The 16,383-nt window shown below is 42.9% G+C and overlaps 1 protein-coding gene and 1 long non-coding RNA gene across 2 annotated transcripts in view; one reads left to right on the top strand and one right to left on the bottom strand.

The window, feature by feature from the left end:
• The first annotated feature begins 2,074 nt into the window (after positions 1 to 2,074).
• LOC147335749 (uncharacterized) lies at positions 2,075 to 9,874 on the top strand. Its single transcript, XR_015127072.1, has 2 exons — positions 2,075 to 2,472; positions 2,602 to 9,874. It is a non-coding gene; the product is annotated as an uncharacterized LOC147335749 (long non-coding RNA).
• LOC147335748 (insulin receptor substrate 1-B) overlaps positions 5,950 to 16,383 on the bottom strand; it is a 58,728-nt gene continuing 48,294 nt past the window's right edge. Inside the window, exon 4 of the mRNA XM_086281657.1 lies at positions 5,950 to 12,303. Within this exon, the coding sequence (XP_086137783.1) occupies positions 12,296 to 12,303 (8 nt within the window). The 3' untranslated portion in view covers positions 5,950 to 12,295. The remainder of the gene's footprint in view (positions 12,304 to 16,383) is intronic.

Genomic DNA, 16,383 nt, shown 5'->3' with positions numbered 1-16,383 from the left:
TTTACACAAAAAGTGAACTAGCGCCAAAGAGAACTAAAGTGTCAGAAAAAAGCAGCAGTGTAGGTTTCAGTATCCTCAGGTGTGGTTTTAGTGCCTTATTTTAATCTTTGGGGGCTTATGGTTGTCTAAACTAGCCTTAATTTTTATTCATAAAGGGAAATGAGAGCGTGTGCAGGTGCACGTCTGGTCTCTGCGCGCTCTCATTTCTATTAATTCCTTCTGCCAGCCCGCAACCACACCTGGGCTGGGTTTAGTTACTCATCCATCTGTGGACGAAGACGATACAAGATCCCACACGGGAGCACGGATTTATCGGGCAGAGGAAAGCTTATTTAATAATAAACCCAAGTGCTGAGTGAGAGGGTCGCATTGAATGAGGCAGAGGGAGGCCTTTGAGCGAACACGGTGTTGGTTAAATTCCCGGTCAGACGAGTGATTAACTCCACCGGAGAGCGGCCAAAAAATCCAGTCGACGATCTTATCAATGGAAGTGCATTTTCCTTTCCACAAAACAGCGTGACATCTGCGCTGTGGTCGCAGCCTCATCGAGCGTGTGTGACTCACAAAGTGTGAGAGGCGCATGAGCCCGTCTGCGTCTGTGGCATTTCTCGCAGATGTTCACACTTGCTTCAGACTGTAAATTAAAGCGTCTTCCGCTCGCAGCTCAGTAGCTCCGTTGTTTTTCTGTCATTTTTTCTTTCTTTTCTTTTTACCAAATCATCCCCATTACATCAATCAAAAACCCAGCAGCCAGTCTCAGACACAAAAGAAACCACAAGTCCTTTTAGTCCTTTTGTTGTTTGACTTTTTTTTAATCCTTTCTAGTCAGATTTTGTTTTTCCTCAAGCAATAGAAGTAAAACTGTCTACATCAATGGCAAATCTCACAATATTCCCCATTCAGTACCATCCCTCGGGGGGAACAGGAGGAATACATACAATTCAGAACAGCAGCAGCAGCACCTTCCTGCACATTTAATGAACACATCTACATCCGCTAACAATGCAATGAATGAAATCATACAGCCGACCTTAAAACTGCCTGAGCGTCTCCCAGAAGGAGTTCAGTTCATGATATGTGGGTGTGACAATCGAGTACGTCGCCACGGGCAGCCGAAGTTGTCCAGGCTGCGGGCAGTTTGACAAGGTAAAAACGTTCATTATGAAGCAAAAATAAAACAAAAAAAGAATAAAATCATCAGATGCTCAGAGCTTGAGGGATGGGGGGCTCTTAATGGCAGGATAATAACGACAGGATTGAAAGCAACTGTGTTTGTGCGCTCTTTCTAAACTCCAAAGTACCATCAAGCATTTGCGTTTTGGCTGAAAACTGCTGAGTTACATTATGAGAACATCTCCAAAAATACCATTAGAAGCTTTTCTACTCATTATCGCGTGTTTGCCTGCGAGTCTGGGGTGGGTAAACACGTGAGATTCATGTGTTCATGAGTCTGTTTTTCATTCTTATTCCTCCCCCCTCTCAATTCTGAATGACTATCCTTTATTACCCGCAGTTTCCTACCAATCAAAAAAGCTCAATTGTTACGCTGTCAACCTCAAAAGTCATGTGACCAGAGGGAAAAAGTTCACGAGCATCCCGAGGCAGGCGGGCAAACACGCGAGTCCAAATTTGCAGCTACACACATACATGTGTAATTAGACGTTAAGTTATTTATTGTTTTTCTCCTTCTTGCTGCTGTTTCTGTGCGGCGGCCTTTTCTTCCTCTTCGTGCACTTGTATTTTGTTTAAACCCTCCAGTCAGAGTCACACACAAATTCAAGGTTAAAGCATACGCAAATCTTCACAATGAGCAGACAGCGAGGTGAGATATGTCACGGTTTTCCCCTCGCTGCTAAAGAAAACACCAGGGGAGGGAGAACATAAAAGGTTACATTTTTTCATCCCCCCCAAAACAAAAACAAAGCAATGTGTCCAGACTTGAGAGCTCAAGGTCACCAGAGGAGAACAGCCGCGATTTTTTTGTGTTTTGGCACTGCTGCGATTTAGTCCTCCATTAAGGTCCAACGCTTATGGGCTCAAAGCCACGGCTATCAGTCAAGTCATCGGATAGATCGTGAAGAAAATATAATCTGATCAAACATTATTCAGCTTTAAATATTGTTCAGCTTTAAAGTTACTGTGCAACTGTGTAATAAAAATGTGTGCTCACGACTTTGGCCTTGAGAGCGATAAGAAGCGATCGCCTCATCCTGCAGGCGAAAGATATCTGCAAGCGAAGAGACTAGAACACCCAAGGCCGATTTCCTTTTATGGAGTTGTTTTTCTGCTAATGCAGCACTTTCCTCACAACCCCCTCCTGTAAGTTTTAGAGAATATATACCCATCCTCACAGCAAATATTTGGAATCTCTTGATGTGAGCTGTTTTTGAGAGGTTGTCTCTGTCTCAATAAAAGTTCACTGATTCCCCATCTGCAGCAGGTGTCCGGTTGTCTTCATTCTCCGCCAGCCTGGTTAAGTCAATTCCTCCTTAACATCTAAAAGAACCTATTTAATGAAGGAAGACGGGTTCACTTTGTGTTTAATATTATTCTATTGCTGTTGTTGTTTTTTTTATATCCTTCAATTGGCGTCACGAACAGGATCCGCTCCAGGTCAAACTGGAACGGGAGGGAGGACATCGGCCGTGGGATGAGTGAACGGAGTTTGGACAAAAGCTGTGTACACACAAAAAACAAGGTAAGCAGACCTTTTATTTCTGCTATATTGAACATTATAAAAATACTTAGTGTCCAAACTCCTAGTAATTCATAACCAAAATTGTCTGGCTTACTTAAGGCTTGTTGAGAATCAGACAAGTGAATAAGAGATAAGTGAATAAGAAATAAGTGAATAAGTGAATAAAGATAAGAGTGAACTGAGGTCTGACCACGGTTGCAGCCGACGGGTTTGCTCTCCGGTGTCGGATACATACCTCAGCAGGTCTGGGACCTTGAAAGGGTTTATTAGTAACGCCTTTCTAAACAAATTAAAAGGTTAAAGGCCTTGAGAATATTTTTTAGTAATATTCTCTAAACTACAGAAGGGTTAGGAAGGCCCAGAGGACTTTATTAGAAAAGATCCTCTAAAACTTAAAAAAGAGAAGTACTGGTTGGAGTCCATAGGAGGGGTCCCTTTGATCAATAGGAGAAAACGGATCTCTTCTTAAAACCCCGATGATTTTAGTGTTTTAAATGTTTTGATGTTCTGTTTGATATTGGACACACATAAATACACGCTGAATGCTTGCTGTGGAACACTGGGCAGGACAGTTTGGTTCTCCGTTGTTCACAGATTACACAATTAAAGGAACTAGGTTCCTCTTTTGGTTAAAATAATACACCACACATAGAATTTTTTTACACATTTATTACATACATAAGGAGGGTAATGAGTGACTGCAGGTAATGTATGAAGTGTGAATGAGACGTGTGAACAAGGTGACAACCAACTAGCACCCCTATCAGGAAGCTCTAGGCAAGGTTACCCGCCAGACTCCGGTTTGGTAGAAGCTTGGTAACACCTGAAGGGATATTTCAGTGCTGACTCACCTTTAAAGCAGCGCCCCAGCTGATTAGTGCCTAACAGAGGCAGAAACCCAGCTGGCCCAAATTCTCCTTTAAAAGCAATAAAAGAACACTCCTCCATTGACAGTAAAATGGATGGAGAATTAGATCGAGAAACTAATGATGATGGTTGGGGTCCCGGTGTTATTCTTAGCACATTGGGAGAACAATTAACATGTGTTGAGACAGTCATCAACTCCACACACCAGCCTAAAGAAGCAAAACAGCTGAAAGATGCTTTTAAATTAGTCAAAAAGTTAGGGGTAACCTCTTCTGGCATATGTCTATGCGGGCCCGTGTGTAAATAGAACATAAATTACCGGTGTGTGTAAATAAAGTGTAAAATAGTGGTATAAACTGTCTGTTGTTTCTCCTGAGTGTTGAAAAAAAAGGAAAAACTCTTTTCTGCTCTCTCTGAGAGAGGGGCTGTGTGTGTGAGACAGGAAGTGTGCATGCCCATAGAAGGAAAGAGATGAGGTAAACTCTGTGCAGATAGACCGAAGTAAAAAAAAAAAAAAGGAAAAGGGTCTCTCTCTCTCTGTCTCTGTGAGAGGAAAAAGGTGGGGGCCGAGTGAGCCCGCGGGGCCGAGCGGGTCCGCGGGAGCGAGCGTGTATGCTGTATGAGGAAGAAGGGAGTGAGAGGGAGCGAGTGGAAAGAGTAATCGAGTATTTGGTGATTTTTTTATTATTTCAGAGGCACTGGGTAAGAGTTTTGACTTTAGCTGTGAGAGTTGTGAAAAGGGCAGGTTTTTCTTTTGTTGTAGACTGTGAGTAATCGGTGTTTTTCTGCCTATTGTGCTGCGTGGAAGACACAGAAGTGTAGAAATGTTTGTGGTTTATCTTTGTTTGACGTTTTATATAGAGTTGGTTGATTCAGGGTGATTTCTCCCGTTTAAGGGAGGAGTTGCATTGTGGTTATGTTAAAGCTTTGCTGTAGGGGTATGTGTGTGATTTTGTGCTGGCTTCGCATGTTTAAATGGATGCATAGAAGTTTGTCAGTGAGAAATTGTTATGGTGGGGTTTTAAAGTTAGTAAAGAGTCAAACAACGCCCACTGTTTTAAAAAGGCCCAAAACATCATAAAAGACACCTCACATGCTGGCCACTCCCTGTTCGAACTGTTGCCCTAAGGCAGACGGTACAGGGCAATCAGAGCAAGGACTAATAGACTCAAACACAGCTGTTATCCAACTGCAATAACACATCTGAATACTACAAAAATGTCCACCATGCCACTCTTGTGTTAATCTATGCACGGTCTGAAGCATGACGGTGGGAATACTTAGTATTTTAAGTATTCTATCTATTTTATTGATTGAATTTTATTGTTTTTTTATATTTGATATTACTAGGGATGATGCAATGATCGGGGACCATTCTTAATGTCGTCGGTCTCATGACAATGACAATAAAGTTTTTGATTTTGATTCTGATTCTGAAATACACCCTCCTCAAGAGTTCAATGATTTAGGCAGTTATGTTTATACAAATACTAAATGTATGTTTAGTGTCTTCATACAGGTGTTTTTTTTCTTAACCTGGAAGCCTGAGTACGGCAGCAGAAGACAGGCCAAGCTTTGGCTAAAATTCACGGCTGGACACCAGAGTTGTCCTCACCCCTCCCGGTAAAACAAAAAAGAGAGAATGTAGTTTGAGGCGGGTTTTTCTCGCTGAACTGCTCTGGGTGCTGTGTCCCTGAATCTCACCAGTGTTAACCTCTGGCGGAAGACATGGAGAAAAGGAAAAGATGTTCCTGGTAAATCACTGAAACAAATAAAACCACACACAACCAGAGAAAGATATGAGAAGGGTGAGGAACAGACACATGTGCGTGTTAGAGACATGCCTCGTTTGAGAAAAAGTTAAAGTAACCCATATACAGACGCACCCATACATGCAATGAAGAAACAGCTTACATACATGTGCACGTACATGCAAGGTTAAAGTAGCGACACTTAACATACACCTGTTTTTAAATGATATAGTTTATACATTACTGACAATTAAACGCTTTGGGTTGCAGGACAACAACGTAACGTCAAAAGACAAAGACACTGGTCTGAGGATTAAGTGAGGACACGACAAATTTAGTGGTTAAAAGGGTCGACTTGGGACATGTTTTTGTTGATTGTTTAAGACAAATGACTACTGAATGATAGGAAATTCCTTTTTAGGTTTCTAAACAGGATCTTAAGAATTTTAACACGTACCTGTGTTGTCCTGTCAACTTGAGGGGTTATGAGTTGATTATATGGTGAAAAAAAAAAAAAAAAAAAAAAAAACAAAAACAAAAAAGGGGGGAGACGAGATCTCGTTGTTTCTCCCCTCTCGGGATAACACAGCCAACACAGCACAGCCAACACAACATCATTTTCCTGTTCGCCTGTTTTGTTTTGTTTTTGTTTTTTCTGAGAGCCGAAGCTGACCTGGACTCCTACCCTCCCCTCTACCATCGTTGCCCTCTCCGCGACCATCTTTGACCCTTTGACCCCTGAAGGCCACAGCAGCTGGACTCACAACAACAACTTGAGGATGTCAACAGTGCTGCAAAAGAGTGATCTCATGCAGCAGAGACGGAGAGCACTAAACCTAAAGCCCGTTTCACTACACGGGGGAAATTCCCAGGCTGCGTCAGCTGACAGAGCTGTGACGAGACGCGCATTAAGCCCGGAGGAAAAGGGACGGTGAGCAGAAGGATGCTGACCTCTGAGAAGAGCCGAACAGCAGAGCTGCAGAAGGCCGTGGAGCAAAGTAAGGACAACATAAACAGACCCAAAGAGGAGGGGAGGACCCTAGGCCATGCGTCAGGCCGCTGGTTTACCTAAACTACAGAACAGGAAGGTGATGAACACAAACATATACCAACACACGAACACACACTTCTGCATGCGCCTACTTAGAATGAAGGGAAACACACACATGAACACTTATGCACTTGTTGAGGGAGTAAAGACTGATACATACCCATGCACTAAAATCAAAATGTTGATTTAATTTACTAAGAAGTGACACACAATGCTCCAGCTGCTGCAATGAAGAATGCTTTACTGACAAAGGCTCAATGCTGCACACAACAAAGTCAAATACAGAATTTGCTATAATAATAAGCCCAGAGGGCATTTGTGTGGTCTGGGGAGCAGAGTCCGGAGCGGTTTGGTTATGAAAATGATGCCCGTGCGAGATATCTGGGGCTTAAGGCCTCGACTTAATTGTTTACTCTACACTAAAAAGAAAAGAAAACACTCTGAGCAGTGGTGCAGAGTGAAAACGAGGAATTAACAGTGTGAGTTTTATTTCAGAGCGCCACGTCATTGTGATGGAGATTTAATAAAGGAGGAACACACGGACAAAGAAGAAGAGAAGGGGGGGCAGCCCTTGAACGCGATTGCCTGAGGCATTAAAGTTCTGTACTAAATTCTGGTTTCCAGTGTGAGAAAAGTCACGCAGTGCCAGTAGTAGAGCTAGGTTGAGTGATGATTCTAAACTACTGTAAGTAAATCATCGTACACCGTTCAAGTTTCATGAAAACGGGGATCTAGACTTTGTTGAACCCTAGGCAATTTGAACAGGTAAAAGTCGAGTGACCAAGTAGCAGTTGAATAAAAGTCATTGAATAAGTGTTGAAATAAACTGGCAGAATTAAGAGAATTAAAACATTTCAAGAGCTCAACTTACTTAATGGTTCAATTTTGTTTCACGAACGCAAAACATATAGGTTTATGAATATGAAAAGGTTGAGGTGGTGTTGATTTGACTCTGTGTAGGTTTAGGTTGGTATTTTTATTGATGGGAAGAATATTCAGTGACAAGTCCTAAGACCCGGGCGTCTGCATTTTGTTTTTGTTATTTTTCATTTTATTTTGTTTTATATTTTGAACAGTGCACTGATTTTTGTTTGTGAATCTTTTCTTTAAGCAGATCTGCACATCGGAAATTACAAGCATTACACGTCGGCGAGAAAATTGTTGTAAGTGAGTTTCTCCGCATTGAAATGGGTTCTGGAGGAAACACTTGTGGGGACAATTAGAAACGAGAGTCCCTGTTTAAAAAAGGATTCAGCGAGGTAATCCAAACTCAAGTTCTTGTTTCTTTTTGAGATGACGTCATTTTGCTGAGTGTGGAAACTAGATGCGACGGCAGGTTTCACTATCAGCAAAGAACGGATGAATGGATGAAAGACCGGGAATAAAAACAAACGGACTGACTGGTAAAAGATGACAAGACTTGACCATGACTCAAGGTTAACCACCTCCACCTAGATAGGATAAAAGGGTGGATGAATTTATGTGGGTTTCTTTTACAGGAGTAGAAGGATGACAAAATATTCGAGGATGAGTGAACCTGTAAATGCCATTTTTGTGTCTTGTGTTGCTTACAGAGGTAACTGCGCAGCGTTACCATTTACATTTTTTTCCCTACAGGGTTACAGTTTTAATGTTTTTCTATTACAGGATTTCTGGGCGGATGTGTGAAGAAACGGTGTTTATGGGTTAGGAGTTGGGGATGCTATTACACTGTATTCTGGTGAGAGTGTTGGGGGAGACACACCCTGTCTTGAAAACTGTGATTCTTTTACAGGAAATGTTTTATAGCACCTATGGAATGAGGATGCCTGACTACGGTCAATGTGCTGCTAATGTTTGCTTTGCTTTGGTGAGAGGGGTGCAGTAGAAAACAGACAAGTGACATGAAAACAAGTAATAATAACAAATAACAAATTTGGGGACAGTTTGACCTAGAGCCCACTAACTGGCCATTAGGGGCTCTCTCTCTCTCTCTCTCTCTCTCTCTCTCTCTCTCTCTCTCTCTCTCTCTCTCTCTCTCTCTCTCTCTCTCTCTCTCTCTCTCTCTCTCTCTCTCTCTCTCTCTCTCTTGGAATAACATTGCCCAAAGGGTGAATAAAGCAAATTGTGGCAATAATAGTGATTTAATGATTGGAGAAACCTGAACATGATACTTGTCTGTTGAGCTGAATCGTTTATTACTCTTATGATTTTCCGGTGGGACTATGAAGATTTTTTGGTACAGATTGCAGGTTGTTGCTCTTTAACTCCTAGAACACGCCCTTGGCGAGGTGGGGGGAACTGGACCACCTTTCTGTGCCCCATCATCCTCTATTAGACGACATCCAAGCTAAGTAAACATGTCTTGGCCCTTTCCCCCTGAAATGACAGGCAGGCAAAGATGTTGCGTCTTTATTTGCTTCCTGGCCCTGGGTCTCATTCCCATTGGCATAATCCTGATCGTGAGGGTGACGAACATTATCGTCTTTCTCTTGTTTAAATGCTTCTAGACTGGTTGTTTCTCTGTGGTGTTTTGTATTAGGTTTGTTATTAATTGTTTCCCTCACCCACTTCCTCTTGAAGGATATATCTGGTTGAACTGTGTCTGGTCGGGTTGTGAGGGTTAAGCGATGTTCTCAGGGTCTCCGGACTTAAGCCTGAGCGAATGTGTACTCCCACCACTGGATATAAATTGTTTTTTTCCACACCCCTTCCTCACGTTTTACCATATTCACTTTTGAATGTCCTTAGCAGTTACCGTTCTGAGTTTATTTTACGGTTGATTTATTCTTTCACATTTTCACGTTTATATCTCTCATTATTATAGTATACTCTGTACTCTCCACATTTTTATCATTACTTATGCTTTTTGGTTGCTGAGTTACAGGAACTGTTAATTTTGTGTCACTACCCTGGTTGCACTAACTCGTTGTACCCTTGTGTGCAGGACAGCTGTTACTGCTTTCATCGGGAACCGAGACTGCTTGCAGCCGACCCCTGGGCAGGGTGGTGCCTGGACTCTTTTCTCCTCATCTGCAATGACAGATAAAGACAAATGAAAAGACCCGAGGAGTTTTTCGAGCCAGGCTTCGACACGTCTCTGTGTTCCTTTGAATGTTACTTATTTTTGTGTGTTGACCCATTTAAGATGGGTCAAAAGGGGGATTTGAAGAAAATATAATCTGATCAAACATTATTCAGCTTTAAATATTGTTCAGCTTTAAAGTTACTGTGCAACTGTGTAATAAAAATGTGTGCTCACGACTTTGGCCTTGAGAGCGATAAGAAGCGATCGCCTCATCCTGCAGGCGAAAGATATCTGCAAGCGAAGAGACTAGAACACCCAAGGCCGATTTCCTTTTATGGAGTTGTTTTTCTGCTAATGCAGCACTTTCCTCACAACCCCCTCCTGTAAGTTTTAGAGAATATATACCCATCCTCACAGCAAATATTTGGAATCTCTTGATGTGAGCTGTTTTTGAGAGGTTGTCTCTGTCTCAATAAAAGTTCACTGATTCCCCATCTGCAGCAGGTGTCCGGTTGTCTTCATTCTCCGCCAGCCTGGTTAAGTCAATTCCTCCTTAACATCTAAAAGAACCTATTTAATGAAGGAAGACGGGTTCACTTTGTGTTTAATATTATTCTATTGCTGTTGTTGTTTTTTTTATATCCTTCAATCGCTGCCACACCGCACAAACAGAAAAAGTTTTTTCATGAGAACTGTACAGCCAAAAGAGACCCAAAAACAATAAGAGACAAAAATAGTCAGTATACTCTGATAGGATATCTATATTAGTGCTAGTTGCTAAGAGAGAGATATGACAAACAGGCACTTAAGTTCTAATGCATAGCAGAGATTGAAGCAAGAGCCTAGACAGAAAAGAAGGACTTGGGGCCAAAGCAAAGTGAAAACACCTCTTAAAATGTTTGGTGAACAAACTGCAGTTTTTTTCATACCGATGAAATGAGAACTGATCCCTGCTCAGCTGCTAAAAAGCAGTGTGCTGACGGCTACAAAGCTAGCATCAGCATGGCTATTGATAGGGCCTCTGTCCTCAGCTGTGTGCACTGTATGCTATTTAGCATCCTGAGATGAAGGGGATTAAGTGAGACACAAGTGTCTGGAGCCAGTAGCTCTAATGGGATTGCTTAGCAGTATATTTGGGGAGGGGGGGTCTAACCCTGAGCTGTGGTCAGCAGGACGGCGAATTTACGCCCTGGCACAATGCTAATATGTTAATCTGATCTAGCTGGTTTTAACTAGCTAGCAGGCAACTGTACTCCCTGCTACAAGTGTCTTTTGTTTGAGGCCTGTGCGCTCAATACTTATGGCTCACCGAACAGCGAAAGTATGCAGTGAAGAAGATATCAGGAGCAGAAAAATTTGAATTTTGAAGAGTAAAATCGACGCATAATATTTAACAGTACGCTAACAGCAGCTATGCTAGTATTTCTCACAGTAGAAAGGAAGGCTAGCAGATTGCTAGTACTTTAGGTCTCAGTCAGACAAACCTAGTGGCTTGCTAGCGACCATTTAGCAGCTACTGGTTGCTAGGTTAAAATATTTATTCCTCAACCAGTTGCGAGTCATTGCTAGAGGCTGCTGGCAGTTGCTGTGAAACTGATTGCAAAAGCTCCATACTCAAATGGTTGGAGACTAGTTAGTAACCCCGTTGCAACCACCGTTTTCTAAGGAAAAATGGGTATTACACGACTCTGAAATTGGTCACAAAAAGGTGTTTTTATTGCTGCATCAAAAACATTGTGATTGCTTTGCTTGCTAGAGGCTGCAAGAATAAATGCTGTCCGCTAACACTTTCCATCTCTTCACCAAGCAACTGTGAAACTGTAAGAAAAAATTGGAAATGGAGAACTGTTTGCCTTCAAAACAGGTTGCAACTTTTGAAACGTGTTGGTTTATGGTTTGCTTGGGAGAGTAAGTGATGAGTGTTTGCAGACAAGTCTGCATCTTCCTTGCAAACTACAAGTGACTGCAGCAACCTGCCGGCAACCACAGCAATGACAAGAAGGTGCAGTTTTTGGTGCAGTGATTTCCTCTAGCAACAATTCGCTGGGGAATACTAACTTTTTCCCTAGCAACCAGAAGTTGCCAGGAGGTTGCCGACTGGTCTCTAGGCTTGTGGCTCTGAGGACTTAGTGAAATTTCTGCGTTCATGTCATATTTATTGTGTACAATCTCCCCCCCGTTTCATTTTATTTCAACATTCCAGTTAGGACTGTCAACATGTTTTTCTTGATTTTACCCATCTTGGAAGACTCACATCAAGGAATATGAACTGAAACCTAAAGACATAGTGTCTATAATGTTTTTCAGCCACATACGAGCAACTCTAATCACAAAGCTGACGATCGCTGTGCACACACAGCAAACCTTCAAACCTTCCATACTTTATGACATGAATGCAGTAAAAGCTCACACCAGTGCTCCCCACTTTTGTTTTTAGAACTACATTAAATCAAGCTTGGAAAGAAAAACAACAAAAAACACCCCACAAAGCTTCACTGAAATTCTCTGGAAAATGGCTACAATCTGAAAATGAGGCACTTTTTGAGCAGATGTACAATTCCACACATTTTTCTTTTTCATCAACCGTTGTATTCTTTATAATTGGAGCTCTTCCAATTAGGAAAAAAGAAAAGAAAAAGAAAACACTGTTCTCCATTTTTGTACCCTCCTCTGACGGGTTTCACTCAAGGAATGAGAGCAGCAAATAGCTTTTTAAGAATGTCATTTGGCACACATCCCTGTTGGTTTCCACAACCAACTAGATGAAAGCGAAGAGGAAAAAAAAAAGAAAAGAAGTTTTCCATCAGTCTCTGACAAAGTGCTTGAGGACCGTGTCCGATCCAGCTGCTCTCTCGATGCGATAGGTTGCCACAAAATGAAGAGGCGGAGCCTTTGTTTTCCCCAGGGACGATTCACCGACATCAGCACTCTAGAAGAAAAGCCAGAGAAGAGAGGTTTGATTACAAATCGTATAAACACACCTCAGATATGAAGAAGATGAAAGAAATGTTATGTAAACAAAGTGTCTCCACCTTATCTGGTTAATATGTAATGTGTGATATCAGTTCTGGAACACGCTGACCCTAAAACGAACAACTTGAATACGTAGTGCGGCTAAACGGGCTGGAAGAAAGACTCAGACAGGAAGAAGGAGATAAAGGGAACAGCAGGGAGGGAGAAAGTGAGGACACCTATGGCTACAGGCAACTGTGTGTGTGAGAGTGTGTGTGAGAGTGTGTGTGTGCGCACAAGCCCGTACGTGGGAAAACAGAGTTCTAGATCCCATGTTGCATTTTCCTGAGCACATGCCCCAAATGTGAGCACACAGGTATGTGGGAAAATGTCACTGCTGCAGTTATTCAAAATGTCAAGTCTGAAAAGTAGTCATGGCTTCTTTTTCTTTTTTTTCTTTTTTTTTGCGCCGTTGGAAGGATTAGCTGCATAATTCTGCTCCACAGTAGAGACAGCAGCAGAATCACATGACATCCAGAGCCATCTGTCAGTCTTGGGTCCTCTGTGCCGTGTCATGTTAGGTTACCCTGGTCACAGCTTTAGTAGTCAGTGTACAGCGATGATTGCAGTGCAGAAGTGAGCTAAAATTGTTTTTATACAAGGGGGAGTCTGCACTACAAATGGTACCACTGGTGCAAAAGAAATTGGTATACGGCTCGAGAAGAATGGCACCACAGCGCTTAGCACTGATGCCACGTATCAGGAACACTGCAGCTCTAGCAGGTCTGTGTATTGTGTGGGTGTGTCTTATGTCATCCAGGTTTGTGATCTGTTAGGGGGGGCGTGTCCTGGGTCTGCCCCAGGGGCCTCCTCCCGGAGGGGCATGCCCAGAACACCTCGCCCAGGAGTCATCCTTATCAGATGCCAGAACCACCTCAGCTGGCTCCTTTTGGTGTGGCGGAGCAGCGGCTCTACTCCGAGCCCCTCGCGGATGGCCAAACTCCTCAACCTATCTCTAAAGGAGACGTCAGCCACCCTTCGAAGGAAGCCCATTTCTGCCGCCGGTACCTGCAATCTCGCTCTTTCGGTCAATACCCAAAGCTTGTGACGATAGGTGAGGGTAGGGACGCAGATTGACTGGTAAATTGAGAGGTTCGCTTTTACGCACAAGCTCTTCGCCACGACGGACCGGTACAGCATCCGCATCATGCAGCCATAGAACCAATCCGTCTGTTGATCTCCCGCTCCCTTTTCCCATCACTCGTGAACAAGACCCCAAGATGCTTAAACTCCTCCAGTTGGGGCAGGAACTCGTCCCTGACCAGGAGTGAGTACTCCACCCTTTTCCAGCTGAGGACCATGGCCTCAGATTTGTATGTTGCATCTGAAATATTTAAGCTGAATAAAGTTTTAAGATAGTAATCATTCAAATGACAATTAAAGCTGGATCTTTAGTTAGCAATTTGCAGTGATGTGGTGGCCTGGAGACGATAGAAACTGAATGAGTTTTTGCAACTTCAAATGACATAGCTGCCGGTGACACGGGAACAAAGACGAGCTTTGCTCAACTTAGAGGAGAGTAGCTGAAGTAACTACCAATGAGAGTAAAAATATAATTGACATGTGACCTGGAAGTAAACTGGTAACTTGTGTTACCTAGGCAACTGGAGCCTGGATTATCAGTATGTGACCGGCCTTAAGATGCAAAGTGATGTGCAAGTTTGCACATTGCAATTTTAACTTATTGTATTTTATGACTATTGCTTCTTTTATTAATTTTGTTCTTTTGTAAGGTGACCTTGGGTTTTTCAAAGGCGCCCTCAAATAAAATGTATTATTATTATTATTAAGTGAACAGCTTCCACTGGGATACAGGTCAAGGATAAGTAGTTCCTCCATTGTTAAAAGTATTTATGTACACAATCTTATCTTTTTCTTCTTTTGTTATTTTTTGATGGAGATCCAATCTCTTTATGGTCACGATTCACCTCTTAGCAGGTTAGCTTGGTTCAAGGCTTAAAACTCTGTGAGGGTTTTCTGAAACCTCAGTGGAGAAAATGGACCAACCAGTCAGGATGCAGGATGAAAAGAATCAGAAAACACTGGCTGACTCAACACTGCACAGTCTGACAGGCCTCCGGACTGATGTTGTGCAGTCTGACATTGATTGCATTAGACACATATAACTCGGTTAGATGTGCAATTATTCCTTCAAGATTTCAGTTTTCCCGTGGTGTGTATGGACCTTCAAACCAGATGTCAGGTTGTTGTATTGTGGAGTAGATAACAACCGAGTACAGGCTAACTGCTTTAAAGGTCTTGTGTGTTGTAAATAATCAATGAATGCAAGATGCGAACCACAGCTCCTGCACCTTGTACTGGAAGCACAATTATGACGACCATAAAGGTCAGTAAGTGCCCTCTAAACTGGTTCAGTCAAATGTGGTGACTCACACTGAAGGCACTTAAGCCGCCGAGTGCCAAAATAACCAAAGCACAAGGCTAGTAAAGAGGACAGGCTCAGAGAGAGTTCCCAGTCTCTTTTCTTAAAATTAAAAAAAATTAAAAAATTCCCTTGACTCTCTAATTGCAATTGAGGGTACTCTGTATTTACACCCCCTCCCTCTCTCTGTCTTCCCCCCAGCTTGTCTTCTTCCTGGTGCAGTGAGCTATATTTAGCGTGCCTCAGCACAGACGGTGCCCGCCAGCCGGCCAAGCCGTGACGGCCTAAATCAGAGCGGAGCAGCTCGAAAAGCAGCAACATAACCGAGCTATCCGGCATGAGAATCCAGAGCAGGGTGTCGCTACACGTTCTTGTTAGTGCTGCAGCTCTGCCATGGATACACACATGCAAACTCTGGGAGATGCTGTAATTGCGCAGATGACATTCACTTAATAACGACCTTTCCTCTGCACAGACGTGGCAAATTATACAGGAAAAAAAATGTGAAACAGCTGTCTACACATACAGCCTTTTATACGCGGCTACATGTGCAGTGCTTCCTCTCCTGGTCACACTAATCAGATATCTTATTTTCCCCAGGCTGCCCCATGCCGTCGCCTTGGACGTGTTAATCGATCTCATCCACTTCCTAGCATCGTTTCTCCATCTGTTGGCTAATCAATAGGATAATGACCACGGTGGCGATTGTGTGAGTGTGTGTGGCTCTCTTTCACTATTCTCCCAGACTGTTTAAATCAAGAGGTTAGACAAGGCTATCTGCCTCCGGAGTACAGTGTCTAGCCAATAACTGTTCTCTAGCCGCCTGTGTGTCAGAAAGTGTGTGTGTAATTAGGAGAGTCTGGGTCTATGTGATGTCTCAATCGAGGGCTGGCTAAAATTGAAAGCCACCCTGTTCTCCTGTCGTAAATCGACTGTGTCAGTCTGTCATTTTCATGCCGCCCCGGCTCCCACAAGACACGGAGGCTGCTCCCAGCAACGTGATGTGAGTCACTGAGTGCACTGGTCACTTGGTTTGGTTTAAATCATATTTTATGCTAAAGGAAATTGGCCAGACCCGCGCTAGAGTCCATCATGTGTTTACAATCAATGGAAAGTGGCGCTGGTTGAAAAACAGACTGTACAAAAAGAGCATTGTCAGTGTCACCGTCTTCATGAGAGCAAGACACATGTGCACTAGATGGATCTATGAACTTCACACAGGAACAGATGAATGTAAAATCACCAGAAAGCATCAATGCTCGTCACTGCATCTCATCCTTCTGTGAGCATCTCATAGGTCGCAGAGCAGAAAATGTACAAATCCGTTCTTACTGAATGCCTCGAGCGTGCTGCGATCTCTTTGTGCAAGACAGCAAATTCCTTGCAACTCCAAAAGTAGCCAAGAAGCCACGACCTTTGACCTACACATTGCAAAAAGCCAAGAATATTCTTCTGGAGATCATTAAAGTCTTTTCAAATGAGAGAATCTCTTGAGGGTTTTTCCACGATGGATGCAATTTTTCAAGCCAGCGACTTGAGCTCCCGAAATCCTTCTGCACTGTTATTATACTTGATTCCATTAAATCATCTATCCTGCAGGCAAGGCGAGCAGCT

Source organism: Aulonocara sp. 'chitande type north' Nkhata Bay, linkage group LG3 (genome assembly GCF_057382095.1).
Source record: "Aulonocara sp. 'chitande type north' Nkhata Bay isolate Kocher_YH1m ecotype deep benthic linkage group LG3, A_spYH_male_GT1.1, whole genome shotgun sequence".
In the NCBI taxonomy this organism is placed as follows: domain Eukaryota; kingdom Metazoa; phylum Chordata; class Actinopteri; order Cichliformes; family Cichlidae; genus Aulonocara; species Aulonocara sp. 'chitande type north' Nkhata Bay.
This window is presented reverse-complemented; position numbering and strand designations above follow the sequence as displayed.